This window comes from Phaethon aethereus (genome assembly GCF_964289735.1).
Source record: "Phaethon aethereus genome assembly, chromosome: W".
NCBI lineage: Eukaryota > Metazoa > Chordata > Aves > Phaethontiformes > Phaethontidae > Phaethon > Phaethon aethereus.
The window spans coordinates 1,987,913-2,004,483 of record NC_138581.1 but is presented as its reverse complement, the minus strand read 5'-3'; the positions used below and the strand labels follow the sequence as shown (position 1 = coordinate 2,004,483).

Sequence of the window (16,571 nt, the reverse complement as noted above, 5' to 3'; positions counted from 1 at the left end):
GTTCTGCTCTCCTGGGAGAGCAGTGCACGTGGAAGGGGAGTCGGGAGAGGGAAAAGGCATGGGGAGAGGTCTGGTCAAGGTGGGGATCATAAAACTGAGATGCTGCCAGAAGAAAGAAGGGAGCACCCTGTGCAAGGCTTTCGTTAAGGATACTGCTCAAAGACAGACGGTAAGAATGCAGAATAATGGGTATTTCATGAACACAAAATACCGCTTGGTGATCCCAGACCCTACGCAGAGTCTCTCCACGCCAGAGGGAACATCAGGGCTGGGGCTTCCCACCCGCGCAAACAAAGCACTGTTCCCTCCGCATCCGCGACTGCTGGGTTGTGCTTCTGGCAGGGGTAGTGCTCCCGTCACCCGAGATGTAAGGATGGAGTTAAAAGGGGTTTGCAGCAACCGAAAGCTTTCTGCTGCCCCAGCTCCGGATGTGCAAGAGCGGCTCAGCCGAGCCGCAGCACGGGAGGGTCTCCAGCACATAGTATGTGTCTTGGTATTTCGTCCGTTTTGTCTCTATGTTAAGAAATATGGGCGAGTACTCCCGAGTCAAAAATCTGTGTCCTGCCACAAAAGCTTCACCCGATATTCTGCCAGAGCACTTTTGTTTTATTTGTGCCTCCTTCCTCACGGTTACCCCTCCTGCTCTCCTAAACCACATCACTTCTCTTCCCTTCTGCTGTTTATACCACCTTCAGCACGTTGCAAAATTGCTGAAGTCTTGCTCACTTCCCAAGAAATCAGGACCTGAAGTTACTGCTTAAACCTCGTTCTGGCACACGGGGAGAGGCGTTACGCCCAGCCTGGGACCGGGGCTGCAGGCGGGCGGGCGCAAGGTCTGCAGGAGGTGACTGAAGCACCGGCACGAAAAGCATCACGTCTTTCCCAAGTCTCAGCTCTCTGCCTGCTGCGCTGGACTGGGCCATAAGCAGCGTTGGCATTTTTGCTTCTCACAGCCTTTTTCCCCTCTCTTTGCATAAAATCGTTTTGTCTCTAGTACTCCAGGAGTATCGCCCGGAGGAGGGAAACCGTCGGGTATCTGTCTTTCCTTGGAGATTTTCAAACAAAAGATGTTCTCTGCAACATTTGTCAAATTTCCCATTAAAGATGAAGAATTTGGCTTTCAGGGTGAATTTTAACCCTTCGGACGGTGAAGCTGGATCAGAGGTGATAGTAATGTAAAAGGCGGTAGGCAGCTGTCGAGGTTGGGCGCTCAGGTGCAACGAGAGCAGCGCGCTCCTCTCCTGCACGCTGCGAGCGCGGAGGCGTGCTCCCGCACCCACGGGTGCTGCGCACGGTGCCTCCACGATGGCCACGGCTGGGGGCTCGCAGCCAAATGGAGCAAAGATTTGACGTCTCTCTCAACACGGGCACAAGTCACGCTCGTTAAGCAACTCCTGAGACGACGCGTTTCTGTTTGACGTACAGCGTGCGCGGTGCGTAGCCCGCGTCGGGACTGAAGTGGGGCCAGGGATGTTGTTGTGCGCGGCATCTGCTAACCGCGGGGCTGAGTTTACTGCATGTGGCCTGGCCTTCCAATTCTCTTGCTTTTGTAGATTTGTCCCTTAATGGTATTTGAACATTCTTTCGTGGTTTAATACTGAATTGCACAGTGCGGGAGGATAATTAGTGGCAAGTATTAAGCAGTTTATGTTCTTCTGTGATTAGAGAATAAGTCTGTGAGGTCATTGGGCACTAGTTCCACGATGTTTTATTTTTACTATGTAAAATCCTTCAGGAGGAAAGGGTATTTCTACCTTTGATCTCATTGGGCTTTTCACAGTGAATAATGTGCTAAAATGTACCTTGCAACCTGACTGGTTGGACCAAAGACATCAGGCTGCTGGGTCTGAAACGAAGGATATGATTTTCTGAGTAATTAGGGTCATGCAGTAGTTTCACTGTGTATTTTATATTATTTCAAATATGTGTATTCTTTCTTTACATACAGAAATATGCACTTAAAATACACGGCAAACCAACTGTAAACACATACATATTACAGAAGAAACCTCTCACTGAAATGACATGCTTACACTTTCCCATGAACTTTTCCTTTCAGCAATCCTAATTAATACTCCAAAAGCACATTTTCAATTATATGAATCCAGATGCTATATTAAAATACAGCCGTTCCTAGAAGCCTCTGTCATCCTGCGCTGCACAGGCACCGTGCTGAGCCGGAGCCTGGCCTGAAGGGGTTACAGCCTGGATGAACAAAGACAGCCAAAAACAAAAAAAAAGAGGGGAGCTGAGGCACCCAGAGGTGAAGTCACGTGCCAGAAAACTCTCTATCAGGTAGGCAGCAAGCTCGGGGAGCAAGGTCCAGCTTCCCTGGTGCCGTTTCCTAACACTGTACCATATTCCCACCGACTGCTCAAATTCACACTTAAACGCCTAACACATGCTAGCGCCAACTTCTACAACAAAACGCGGTTTTTTGGAGGTCCTCTAAAATCGCTTTTGCGTGAAAAGTAGTTAATGTATAGCCAGATTAAGAAGGAAATCAACTGCTTGCTGATAGATTCAGCGTAGCCAACTCTTGGGATTTTATCAGGAGTCCTGCACTATTTCCTGTTCTTTTGGGGTTTTATCTTTTCCTAAAGCATCAGCTGCAAAAATTCAGTAATTACATTAAAATCTAGGTTTGATTAAAAATAGCCATTTCAAGCCCTCATAGCTGTGGACAAAACCTGAAAGTATGATCAGAGCATAGCTCCAAGTTCAGAAAAAAACGAGAGGCAAACACAAACCCACTACGTTTACAGGTTTCCAAAAGTCTGCTGAATTTTGTGGACTTGCGTGTCGGGAACCCGAGCCCAGATTTTTACCGTGTATCTGGAGGCTGGCGATCGCGCCCAGGCGCTATCTCAGCGCGGTGGAAACGCAAACCGACAATCCCCATCAAATCCCTCTGCAACACGGAGCCCGGCACGAGGGGCGGCTGCGGGCAGGGGCGACGCCGTCCCCGCCAGCGGCGCCCGGCCAGCTCAGCCGGCCGCCGCAGCACCCGGGGCGGCAGCCACAAACCCGACCTTCCCTGCCCACCCCCCGCGTGATTTTAGGCGAGGCTCGGCGCGATGTTAGCGGCAGTTTTGGTAGATATTATTTGTGCACTTCGAACGTCCTTGATTATTTACTGCAGTAGCCACAGCAGAGAAGGCTTCAGCCATGAATTAAGTGCAGCTCGTTTCTTCAACCTCAATAATAAACCACAAAATGTACCTCGCATTCTAAATTCTTCCTCCAAATATCACACGGCAGGAAAATCTGAAGTGATGGCTCATGTCAGAGGCAAAACAATTTGGGAATAGCCTCTCAAATAACGCAAGTTGTACTAAAAATTCAGGCGCTGCAGCCCCAAGACCGGCAATGAAGTGGTTAACAGACATATGCTGTATAATTAGGAGATGCATTAATGATTATGAATAGTAAATGACTTGGTGCAAGGAAATAATCTAGTCAAAAGGGACATGCACCTATCTTACATGTTTATTAGAAACTGCGTATAACTAGAGAATTCTGCTATTAAGAATCCTGCATTATTGGTGTAAATACTTCCAAGGGTACATCAAATTGTAATCTTTCATACGACATCCATCAAACCAGGCTGGAGATTTTGACAAACATTAAACACAGTAAGGAGGCAATTATGTATGCATGATTTAATCTGCAACTAATTAATATGCAAATTTATTCATATGTTAGTTACTAAATTAAAAATGCAAAGAAGCCCTTATGGTGATTCTCAAAATTTTGCACAAACAGAACATTTAAAATATAAGAAAAAATGAAGTTTTTTGGAAACCTGCGGCATACTTTAAATCTTCGGAAACCTGTTGCACGGAAACGGTTCAAAAATATTTACTTAAATACCGGAGAATGATAAAAGGTGCGTTGATTTTACGTCAGAACGTGGTGGCAGAAAGGTTAAGCACGAATCTCTGAAAGTCTTAGGAGATGTGCACTAATTATCAAACAAACTGTATTCTAGACCAAACTCCCACAGCCTGCGAAAAAATTCAGGCTCGGCACAAACCGGTCATCTTTCTGGCATTTTGCTCCATTTGCGGCTGCGTGTGTGCTGAACCCCCGTGTTCTAACACCGGCCGCTGCCCCCATCCTCACTCTGCACTTGGAAGCTCTCTGACGGTCGCTGGCGCAGGAGCCCCCGCTCCGTATCCACCTCGGTAGGTTTTATGTTTAAGAAGTCTTCTGGAAAGATTGAAAACCGGAGGTGTGAGGGAACTAACTGGGTGAAGGCGGACAGAAACCGCCTTAATTCTTTTCCAGACGCATCTTCAGAGAAAAACAAGGATGCAAGAAAGAAGCAGACATTTAGACTATTTCTGCAGAACTGCTACAGCTATGATTCAGAATAGTTTCTACCCCCAGCAGGTAAGCAAAGAACAATAATTAAGTATGTATTATAGCATCGTTTGCATTCTGAAGAGATCTGTTAAGGCCTATGTTTACGTGCCTGACTTCCCTTTCGCTCCTATTTCCAGGCGAGTACGGTTACACTGTGTGCGCGGCGCTCAGGCTGAGCTGGAGCAGCCAGCACAGCCGAAAAATGAGGCACAGCTCGCATACGGAGGGAAGCACAGGAAGCGCTTCCCGGCCGCTTCCTGGGCCGGTGAACCCTCTCCACTTCCTTTTTTTCTCCTAAAAAATAACAGCCATCAGCTCGGCTGCAGGCCAGTGCCAGAAGAGCTTGCTGGCATCAGCTGCTCCTGCTCCCGCTGCGGTGCTGCCGCCGGCGCCGAGGCCATGCCGGCGGCGGCGCGCCCGCGGCCCCTCGCCCGGAACACCCCCGGTCCCCACACAGCCCCAGGAGCCGGCCCGAGCCCCCGGGGTGCCGGGTCAGAGCTGGGCATCCCAGGCAGGTCCCGCCCGGGCAGGGGCCCCACGGCACAGCCCTCCCGCAGGGCCGGGACCCCGAGGGGCCCCTCGAGGCTGGAGCGGGTCCGTGCGAGAGCGGCTTCGTCTGCTCGTGGTGCTACCGCCGAGCGGCGTTTCTTGTCATAAGGGCGACGAACTCTTCTCCAGTTTTCATCAGTATGGTTGTACCAGCACTTCCTTCTTTTGTGATTCGCTGATGCAGAGCGCTCTTAGGATCAGGAAAGAGCGTCCCAAGATCCAGTTTACCCAATTTCAGGGAAGAAGTCTAGACTGGAATGGAAAACTCCAGAAAAGTCACTCTGAAAGTACGAACAGGCTTGGTTGTACATATTTAAATCGACTTTGTTGCGCCTTGGTAGGTGACTCTTGATTTTTGTTTAGGCCAGAACCAAACGTAAGGCTTTTAAAAGCTTAAACGTACACATTTATGCATTCATTACACAGTGTTAAATCTAATTTGTTCTTTTTACTGTCACAGGAAGCACATGTTTAAAGCAATCTGTTTCCTCATATGAATGCTTTCCTGTCTGTTTGAAAAAAATTGCAACACACTTTACCCCAAGTAACCAAGAGGTGATCATAAATATCCCTAAATAGCATTAAACAGATATGAAAGACATTAACACTTCCAGAATGCCAAAGTAGTATTAAAAAAAATTCTAACAGATGCTCCTAGGTCAAAAAGTGAAATGTGTGTTTCCTGAAAAAACACTCTCATCAGAATCATAAATGAACTGTGAGCGGAGAAATGAGGTGTTGCAGAGCAAACGAGAGGATCTTTTTGGTTAAGGACTCTCGCACACCATTGCCAAAGTGTGGTTGCAATAAAAGAGCCAAAATTAAAGGCGAGTTTGCTGGAAACCAATATCCTTTGATACTCCACCAGGTGGCAATGACAACAAGGGAGGGCTGCCGGCTCCGGACCTGCTCCCGCCCGGTCCCGGTCCTGGTCCCGGCGCAGCGCCCGCCATGCCGGGAAGGGTTGGCTGCGCCAAACTGGACTCGGACCAAGCGATTTAACTTTGCCTTGTCACTTCGTGGCTTGCATTTGGCAGGAGAAAGATGTTCTCATCTGGAAACGCAGTCAAACCGTCTGTAATATGCAAACCTAGCTTAAAATACCCAAGTCACCAAAGCCCCCCTCGCTCCAGAGCGGGGACACGCGCTTCCCTGCTTGGGGGTCTCGCTGCAGTGCTGGGCAAGAAGTCATTTTGCAGACAAAACGCTGTGTGGCTGGCGTTGTTTTAAAACGGATTAAAAGGTAGAGAAAATGCTGGGCAACGCTGCAGCACACGAAGGCTACCAACGGAACAGGTCTTTGAGGCACCTAAAAATATCAAGTCGTCATTGTCTGCTAGAAAAGCAGCAAATGCGAGAGCCTTTAAGCCTTCACGGCGTAGCGAGGATGGCATCGGTAGAATGCCCGTGCCATCCACGCCCTTCAACATCGCGGGTGGGCTCTAGGTCCGGGAGGGCTCCCGTGCCCGTGGCCAGCTGCGGACCCCAGGGGACGGGCCAGGGCACCCGCGCGCGCCTCTGCAGAGACAGAGGTTACACCTGCATGCATTACACCCGTGGGCATTAAGCACGCCGCGCCGACCAACGTGAGTAGGTAAGCGTCGGGGAGCATCAGCAGGGCTGACGGGAGCCCTCTGAGGGCTTGAGTAAAGGGTACTCGAGGTCCTGCTGGGGATTTCCAGCAGGAGGGTGGGTGACCGCAGCAGAAGCTCGGAGGGGAGAGGAAGCAGAGCAGGACAGCCCGTCTCGCTCTGCCGGAGGTGCCCGTGGGGCCAAAGCTTCGGGAAGCAAAATGCAACATGCGTTTATGGGTCTCAAACCACGCCGGGGCCGCTGCGGTGTCCCCTCCGCTCGGGCGCTGACTTTGACCGCTTGCTGGGCCGGTCGAAAGGCGCTGTATGCCACTGAAAATAAAGTAACAATAAAAAAACAACCAGCCATTGTAGGCCTCCTAGGTTTTGTGCCAAGAAACTGTCAGGGGAGCTTTGCTATGCATTTAACAATGTTAATAGTTATTGGAGCTCTTTATGCAATTTTTTTTTTCTATATTTTCGCTATGCTGGTTTTTTTGCTCTTTTACCGCTTCAGTCTAAAGGCAAAAAATACTTCAGAGCAAAAATTAATGTTCCTTTGATAAAACACAGAGACTCTGTTAACAAATGTGCTCCAGTCAGAGTGCAAGCACATCGATCTTGACAGGGTATCTTAAACTTCCATAGATAACTTCTTCATTAACGTCCGGCGCTCTGCAGCACTCTCCCCACCCCGACCCCATGTCCAATCCATTCTGAAATGGAAGAAAAACTTAAAGCAAATGATATCAAAGAAATAAATCCCCAGCCCCAGAAGCCATCCTTTCCTAAAACCACATTGGAAAGGCCTGATACAAGATAGGATTTAAATGCTTATATCTTAAATGCTGAATTGTGCTAATCGGAGATCTGAAGGCGCTGCACTGCTTGTAATGAATACAATCTACAGATAATATTTTAAGAAAAGCTACAAAATCAAATTACTGCATAGAGAGTATTTTTTTAATCTTTAAATGCCTCTTCCTAACAATTATCCTCAAGTTCAAACAGAAAAATTAAGTGCTGAGTTTTACACTGGTGAAACTCAGCTTAATTCCCAAATGAAAAAAGAATTACAAATTACGTAGCTATGGAAAGAAAATGACTGAAGGTTGGACGTGACATCGCCATGTATTTTTACATTTATTTACCAAACAAAACGCATTTTCTGACCGACCCTTGCAGCAGAGAGCGAAGGGGCAGCCGAGATGCGGGGCTCAGCGGGGTGCCGGCGGGACCGGCTCCCCGGCGCGGCGGCCGGGGCTGCAGCAGCTCCTCCGGCCGCAGGGTCACCGCCGGCAGAACCGCAAGCCACTGGCTTGTCTTTTGTTCTACCGGGAACCTGCCAGTACCGACGCTCGGTACACGCAGCTAGATCGATGAAAAGTTTAAATGGAAAATGTGCGTCAAGTTTAGAGGGAAACACGACAGCGGGCTCGGGCAGGGAGGGCACGTTTCACCCCCGAGAACAAACCCCAAGTCCCCGCGAGCAGGGTCTGCTCCTCGGGCACCAGCACCAGCCCAGCTGCGGCGGAGGGATAAACGCTGCTCTGCCTAAAAAGCAATCGCAGAAGAACTGCCTTAAGAATACTGCTGAGGATCTGCTGCGCCTCATTTTGCCCGTTTTGCAGGCACTTAGAAATCACCTGGATTTGTTGGCCAAAACCTCCAGCCCATGAGGAGGAAGTGCCTTCTGCACTACCTGCAGCGCTCTGAAGAGGGAGTCTCTGCTCAAGCTAAACAAAAAACCCCCACTAATCCCACACCTCTGTTACCAGCTGCTAAGAATGGCCCAGAACCATTCAGCACTGGAATTTTTTTTTTTTTTTTTTTTGAGTGCAAAACAGTTAACATTTAGAAGTGTGTGAATTTTGCAGTAAAGGTTTTACCTTTAAATATAACGCATGGCCGAGGCCTGAGAAAAATACACATATCGGACCATCCCTTTCCGATTGCTTTTTCATGCTGGAGATATCCTGCGCAATTCAGTAAAAACGAAACACCAAGCTATTTTAATCTGCGTTTTCTCTACCTTTTAATCTATTTTAAAACAACACCAACCACACAGCATTCTGTCTGCAAAATAACTTCTCAGTCCTTCAGGTTCGGCGAGCGATTTCAGGTGCAGTTTGCAACAGACGCTCTTTTAACCGAACACCTCACCGGCGTACAGTAGATTTTACCATTTCCTCGGTTTGACTTCATTTGCTGTGTGCTAAAGCTGCACTTCCCCATTTATTTATTTACTTTAAGGCAAAAAGCAGAGCTCTTTGTTGTAACTGAAAAAAAAAAAAAGCTGTGTGGAATTTAATAAGGCTCTAATTTTAATACGGAAAGGCCCCGGCTCCTAGCGCAGCACGACTTACAGGGCTGGCCGGAAGGGTGAGGAGGGACGCCGGCCAGGCCGCCTCCCCCGGGGCCACCGGACGAAGGGGACCTTGTCAGCCCGGTGAGGCGGCGAGCGCGACAGCCCCGTCGCCGGCGGGAGCCCTGGGCAGCGCCCGAGGAAGGGCTCGCGGCCACCGCCTCAACTGGACAAATTACTTCGGGATAACGTACAGGCTGCTGCAAGGCCGAGGAAAGCCGCGTACCCTGCTGCTGGCGTGCTGCAGTGCGTTACGCGGGGCTAGTCTCACCTCTGTGGGCTCTCAGACCTCAGAAGTCACTGAATTATACTAAAACACCGCAGTAAAATTATAATATTAATTCCTGCTATCCCCTCCTTAATCCAGCTCCTACCTCGCGCCCTCTCACTTGACACACGTCGTTAGCCGGGTCCCAGCGAGCTGCCTCCAAGCTTCCACCCCCATTTTACCCTGCTGTGCTTGGATGCCTATCTCCAGGAAGGTCAGTCCTGTCCCAAGGAGGCTTCACCCCATGTCGCTGGTCCTCAGAGACCCCCAGACTGGGATCCCCCCACCCCAGGCAGAGGCCGCATGGCTGCCCCAGTGCCGTTTGGCAGCCCGAGTGCTCCGGTACATCTCCGGTGGGCAACAACCCACAACCCACCGCTGAACCCCGGGAAGCTCCAAAGCACCCAACAGGTCCAGCGTGGAGAAACGTCCCCAAGATGCTGGCAGCAGCGACCACGTTGGCATCCCAGGACTGGCCAATTTTCTGATACGGCAGGTGGCACAGGGAAAGACGGGGACATTGTATTTGTTTTGGAAAACTCCCATTTAAGTTGGATGTTTGAAAGGAAATTCATACGGTTGTGTTTTTTCACTTGAGGTGGGAAGTCTGCAAGGTCTGCACAAAAAGCACGAGCAGTGCTTCCCCGTCTCCCAGCAAAACTATCAAGGTTTCTCCCATGGAAATCAGAATAAAGTTGTGGAAAAACTCCAGGTGGCATCCCAGTAGTATTTCTCTTTTCTCGATTTTTGGAACCAAGCAGGTGTTTCCTTAGGATGTACAACTGAGTCATACACTTCCTTATCTGTCTGGCTAGCAAGGTCAGAGCTGGTGCTCCTGCAAATACAGACAACGGCAAGTGCAGTAGATGTCTCCGGTCTAAGAGGGGACACCTTAAATTAAGATGAAAGAAAGAAGCTCTGGCCCTTAAAACTGAGGCTCGGGAGATTCGTCAACAAAATCAATTAGTTTTTCAGTTCCTGTCTCCTCTTTTAACACAACTGAGCTGACATTTGACTTCCCCCACTCTTTATGCTGGATGTAAAATTTTCCCCACAAGCACTCGTTCAGTATCTACATTCAAAACAACGTGTGGCAACTGTCCAGGCTGTGGTTGCAATCGTGCTCCTTGGTGCAGTCCAGCTCCTACCGCCTGACCCAGTTCCTTCACTCCGAGCCCAGTCACACCTATTTGATGAACAAAGTGTGCGCCACAGGCAGAGAGGAAGCCCCTGGCAGAGGAGGGAGCTGAGCCCCAAGCCCCCTTCCCAAGCAGGAGGCTGCCCACCTTCCCTAAGGGCTCCTACAGATGCAGCTTCCAAGGAGATGGTTCAACCTGAGGAGCCATCACCTCCTCCTCTTTCCTTCAGTTTTAAGCCTTTTATTTAGTTTTGAGCTGTTTGGTTCTATTAAATTAACCTTGGAAACCAGGAAGACGTGACCGTGATGGCTGGCTGAAGCCACAGTCTCTGCTGAATGGCTACACCAGGGCCAGGACATGGCTTCTTTCACAGCCATGGCTCTTCTGCTCTTCCCATTCTGCTGCAGCCCATCCCAGGGATGGGGGACACCCAGGGACGCTCCACCTCTCCTCAAGGAGACGTGAGGAAAGAAGCATGATCTGAAACACTTCCATGGGGTCCCAGCAGGGGAGCACCAGGCAAGCCACTCTCTGGGGAAGCCCAGACCCACCAAACATCACCCCTGCTGCTGCCCCCACGACGGCCGGCACGCAGGGTTCGGAGAACGCGGTGCAGTTCAGCGGGATGCACAGCTGTGAAACAAGAACTGCGTCATGGCTCAGCGTTCACTACTGGCAGGGTGCAAGCTGGAGGAACTCCGCCACCATCCTCCCATTTCATGAGACAGGTACCTCTTACTCTAACGCGAACTCTCCATCCTTAAAGCATCCTAAAACCAGCTCTGCATTGGCTGCACTGCACGGTGGTGGTGATGGAGTTATGGCAGTAAAACCTGTGGTTTAGGACTGTGACTTCACTCCAGACCACGCGGTTCCATCGCTGAGCTCCTTTACATGCTCCTGAGCCCAAGTGGAGAGGCTGTTTCCACCAGGCTGCTAAACCGTGGGTGCTGCCGACACCCCCCAGCACTAGGACATGGGGACAACCCCACAGCTCACACCCCCACCTCTGACTCGCGCCGAGCTGCACCAGCCCACGGAGCACAGCGTTTTCGGTCCTCCCTGGGAAGGGGCTGCATGACAGGCACACGGTCGGGGATCCGAGACAGGCTGAAAGCTGCATTTATGGGCACGGGTTGAGCCTGAGCACCCCTCTCCAGGGGCAGGGCAGGACGTGGGATTTCCATCTGGGTTACAGCCCCCACTCTGCCATAACCGGGGATCAAACAACTGCAGCCATCCCCTCTTCCCGTGGAGCGAAGGGAGCAGGAGGCCTTGGTGGAGTTGTAAAGGAGGAGAGTGTCCACGGAGAAGGAAAATGGAAAATGAGTATCTTGTGCCGTAACGACTGTACTTGATAGCACATTTACTAGATGATAATAATATCAAAAGAAAAAGCACTGGCGATGGAGGAAATGCAGGAGCTGAGCAGTTTATTATACCCAGGCATGCTACTGGAAAGCCTGGCCACCAAGAAGAGCAACTTGAGACGCAGGAAGCCCGCAGACAGCCGTTGCTGGGCTCACGCACCCATCTTCATTCTCAGAGGCGAAAAGCCTGCCTTGGCCACGCCGGGGGCTCAAAGGCAACGCCGCCACGGCTGCTCCTCCAAGCTGCTCCCGCCGTGGCCTGAGCAACCCCTCCTGCTGAAGCACGCGACCCTGCTCCACGGAAGCCAACGCAGCACTCCTACCATGCCCACAGACAACCGGCACCATAAGCTCTCTGTGAAGGCTTCATTTCTGAGCTTTCTTTTTGTCTTCAATATACTGCTTTGTATTACAGGTGCTACCTGCTGGAAACCAACACCTGGGCAGACACCGATTCCCTGCTGCGCTGCCACTGTGGCGGGCTTACTGAAGTCAGGACGATACAAGTTCTTGTAAAAACACCACTCAAACATGACCTCTGCAACCTAAGCTCTTGCCTCTTTGCTTACTTTCCCCCAAAAGACTTCCCGTTCCTTGCCCCATTCCTTCAGAGACGCTTCCAACCCCGCGTACCAGCGCAGCTTGCTCATTCCCGACTCTTCCTGGTCAAGATAAGAGAGGCAGAAAATGTTGCATCACTTGGCAAACACTCAATGTAAAAGGTCAGCTGTGATTAAACTATCAGCAGCCAAAATGGATGAGGGCTTCAGGTTAAAGATTAAAAGTACAGCAAAGCCTTAGGATGAGGTTAAGGGTGAGGAGGTGACCGTACAGAGGAGCCAGGCGGACTGCACGATGCTAGGTGACGGCAGCATCGACACTTGCCAAGAACATTGCAACGCCGCTCGTAAAGTACCTGTTGGTGTCACTCCGTAAAGGCAGCGCCAGCCCGCGGGTCCAAACAAAGTTCACGTGCCCTCGAGTCTGGTCCTACATAAACGCCCAGGTCAGACCCCGCCTGTGGGCAGGAGAACCACTCCTGCCGCGCCCGCCGACCGCGCCAGCCTGGGTACAAAACATTGCCATGGCATAGCTCGGTAAAGGCACGCGGGTACTTAACAAGGAAGACAAGGTTTAACAGAAACATCTGATTTTTCCCAATATAGTCAAGCCCATCGCTCATCTTCAGTTGGCTCAATCCCAAATACCCCACCCTCATCGCACGGCTCGAGCGGGAGCAGAGCTCTCAAAGGCCCTTGCCCCAAAGGGACTATGTAGAGCCCGTGAGTCCAAGGAAGGACGTTGGCTTGTGCCATGCCACGGGCAGGAGCCCAGGGCACGGTCAGGCCATGCGTGCCCAAGGAGCTGGCAGAGTTGGGGGTGCTCAGCCCCCCGCCTCCCGCCCCGCTGCCTGCAAAGGCAAACCACGCTGGGGCGGGCAGACACGTCCAGGTTACGACACCTGAGGTCAGTGTAAGCGCCTGAAACCTCAGAGGTGGGAGAAGCTCCGCGCAGGACGCCGTGAGCACGCTGGGCAAAGCCAATCTCAACAGGCACCTGGGAAGGGCACCCCGAGTCCCCGCGGCGGCCGGGCAGGCACTGGGGCACGCAGGGAACGGGCTGCTTTGGCGGGGGACGCGGCCGCCCCCAGCTCACGTCTTCGTTCAGACCGAGCTTTTGGAGTTCAACGCTTCGGTTCCAGCTCAGCTCCAGGCTTGTCTCCAGTTTGTAACTGCTGTGATGAGCTGTGGCTGAGACCGGCCGCGGGGGTCCAGCACAGGCAGGACCATCACAGCCTGCCTGTGAAGTCCCCTGAGAGAGGCTCACCTTCCCAGCTCCTAATTTAGTTCAAATCTTCAGTATTTTTTAAACTCTGATTGTTCCCATAGTTTAATTTACTTTGTTTTCCAAACTCGTAGCCCTTTCTGATAATAAAGGGGAGCTGATACAACATATTTATTACCATTTATCATTGAAATTTTTATAAGACTACTTATGAATTAATCAACAATAACTGCTTTCAGAAACGCTACTGCATTAATCTCCATATCCACTGCATAAATCACATGGAGAACAAGTTAATATACATATTTTAAGAGAAATACAGCAATATTTCCACCCTATCAACTAAGTATACGATAATCTAGTTAGTCAATTTATAAATGCATATACTTCATTCAGCATCATAAATCCTGGCAGTTCAGTGCAACACAATCTATAACCTAAGTATAATCTGACCTTTTATAAGATACCGGTTCTGTTTGAGACACCTAGGTGCTCTTTCTAAAGCAGCAGTATTTCAAATGAAATGTAAAATTCATGACATATGAAGACAACGAGACCCAAATACCCCTCTGTACATTCACTTAAAAAGGCTGTATTTCCTTCAGAACCACAGTATTCTTGTATTCACATTACTGGACTTGTATTTGCATTTACTTATTCTTAGAAGACACAGCTATGGGTGATTAAAATATTCAGGAATATCTTTTTACATTTTATTTTCTAATCAGTTGTTCAGCTCATTAAAATAATTCGAAGGGTTTAAAGTGCATATTCTACTTTGAGATAATTTCACTTAAAAACAAAAATACTGTTAAAATAGTTGAGCGTATTGAGCTGTAGGAGTGCTTCCATCCTGTGCAACAACCGTATTCACAAAAAATTAAAGGAAGCACACATTTGAGATTCATCTGCAACAAACATAAATCGCCTTTCGTTCTTTCGAAGTAAGAAGCAGTCCACAGAAAACTTTTGCAGCGGTTATAAATCCCTGCGCGTTGACATTCCCAACAGAAAGGTTGCCGCTCTTCCCCTCGCAGCGAGGGCAGATAGCCGGTACCATTTTACTGAAAGTATCTTTTATGACACGTACGCAAAAATATCCCCGTAAATGTCCTGAGACGGTCACCTGTCTACAGAGCAATATTTTAAATCATAAAAAATGCACGTTTGGGGTGTTGGTTTGTTTTTTTTTTTTTTGACCCTGCAAATGGCTAAACAAAAACCCAGCACAATTCCCGAGCTCTCACAAAGAGCTGCCGAACGCGCTGTCGGCTGGTGCCAGGCGCGTGCAGCGCCGGGCGCTGCGTCCTTCACGCGGCGCCTCGCGGCGCGCCGGTGGCTCTGCGGCACAGCGGTGCTCTGCTGCTCCATGGCACGCTCGGCTCCGCTCGGCGTCGCCCCTACTACGTAACTGTAAGGCGCTGGGAGGGATTTCTCATGTGAAGTTGTCAGAAAAACTATTAAAACCTAAAGTTTCATCTAAATTAAAATCCACCTCGAACTTCAAGCATCATAGCAGTCATAAAAACCTCTGGGGAGGATATTAGCTATTGCTGTAAAGGAGTCCAATAAAAACCAAACCCAAAAAACACATAGTGAAATAAATGTAAAATACACACGTGGGAACTTATTTTTAATTAAAAAAAATAATAGTATTATTACTTTACTGGAAACTTGCATTTGAGATTTTCCATATTTCAACAACTTACAAAAAAGATTTATGTTTGTATTTGTTTAACATTATCAAGATCACAATAATCCGTGCGATTAAATTAGGATATTCATATGTGTTTTCCTCTTTCAGATTAAATTTTATTCTTTATAAAGTGACCAGTAATGAAACTACCATTTAGCACAGTCACTACAATAACTAAATCTTTAAAAGTAGGCTAGCTTGCAAACTGTGAATTTACTTGGATTTATGATAAAAACATAAAACCCATCTGAGATTAACGTGCCAATTTGTTATCTATTCCGCAAGACTGACTGCCACTCAGCTCCTCCTAATAACCAGATTTACAGATAAAACAAACAGAGTTATCGGGTATGAAAGGGACGCTCTCCCCTCGAGTGGTTTGTTTTCTGTTTGTAGGTATTGAAATGAAATTATGTATTATGCATTTTTAAAGTAACGGCAGAGAAAAAAATTAGAATAAAAATACTCAAATAAAATGCACTTCTTAGCCGTACCACTCTTCATGCTGTATTTACTGAAATGTCGTACCGTTTCTTTTATAAACCACTATTTTATATGTATTTTAATGGGTTTAAAAGTAAGTGCTCTCAAAAGATGCGATGCACCTTGGTACAGCTTCTTCAGGTGAAAAACCACAGAGCTTTTACACCATGATGAAAAAAAGAAAACTAACAGCATAAGTATTGGGCTCACGAAACAAAAGACTCCACCGAACCAAAGAGAAACGCCAACTTCTGACTGCAGGATGCGAAGATTTCACGATAAACACTGAGAAATGTGCCCAGCGTGGCTGGAGGGCATCCGTAACCCTCCCGACAACGAGGTGCCAGGGACACCCTTTAAAACATCGGGGAACACCCTGGGTGATCACCAGCTCCGCCGTCGCTGCTTGGGCAACCCACAATGCCTCTGGCCGCAGCGCGTCCCCGCGGCTCCCAGCCGGGCTCGCCCCCAGCGGCTTCTGCCGCAGGTGCCGCAGGTATCGCAGCTTGGAGACCTCACCTGACAATGCCCGCCCCGCATCCCGGGCTGAGGCCCACGGGAATGTCGCATAAATCCTCTCCGCCCATCTCTCGGAACGTGCAAATCCGTAAACCATCATCAGCCCGACGAAGCAGCTAACCGGCACGCGGAACGGGCGCTCGCCCCGCGCAGGTACGCACCGCCCGTGGCGGCCCTTCGGCGTCCGCCGCCGAAAACCCGCCTGAGCAGCACCCGCTCATCCCCACCGTGCAATTAATCGCTTCCGAGTCGGGACGAGCGATGAGGTTTTTTACCTCTCCTTACCTTGTCCCCAGCCTCTCGCGCCAGGCGCTCTGCGAGCCGGCAGCGGGCTCGCTTCTATCTGCCTGCAACCGAACAAAGCCACCGCGATCACAAGCAAGCGAGCAGACGAGCGGTACTTACTGAAGATGGCAAACCTGGAGGAACTTTTCGAACTTTCTTTGTTTGTACTTCTG

The 16,571-nt window shown here is 49.6% G+C and overlaps 1 protein-coding gene across 7 annotated transcripts in view; it reads right to left on the bottom strand.

Annotated features, from left to right (window-relative positions):
- The window catches only part of LOC309415078 (transcription factor 4), a gene marked incomplete at its 3' end in the record, with an annotated part of 234,114 nt that overhangs the window by 74,181 nt on the left and 143,362 nt on the right, over positions 1 to 16,571 (bottom strand). For all 7 annotated transcript variants that reach the window (XM_082012483.1, XM_082012485.1, XM_082012488.1 and 4 more), the window contains one exon: positions 16,519 to 16,568. In XM_082012483.1, the coding sequence (XP_081868609.1) occupies positions 16,519 to 16,568 (50 nt within the window). The remainder of the gene's footprint in view (positions 1 to 16,518; positions 16,569 to 16,571) is intronic.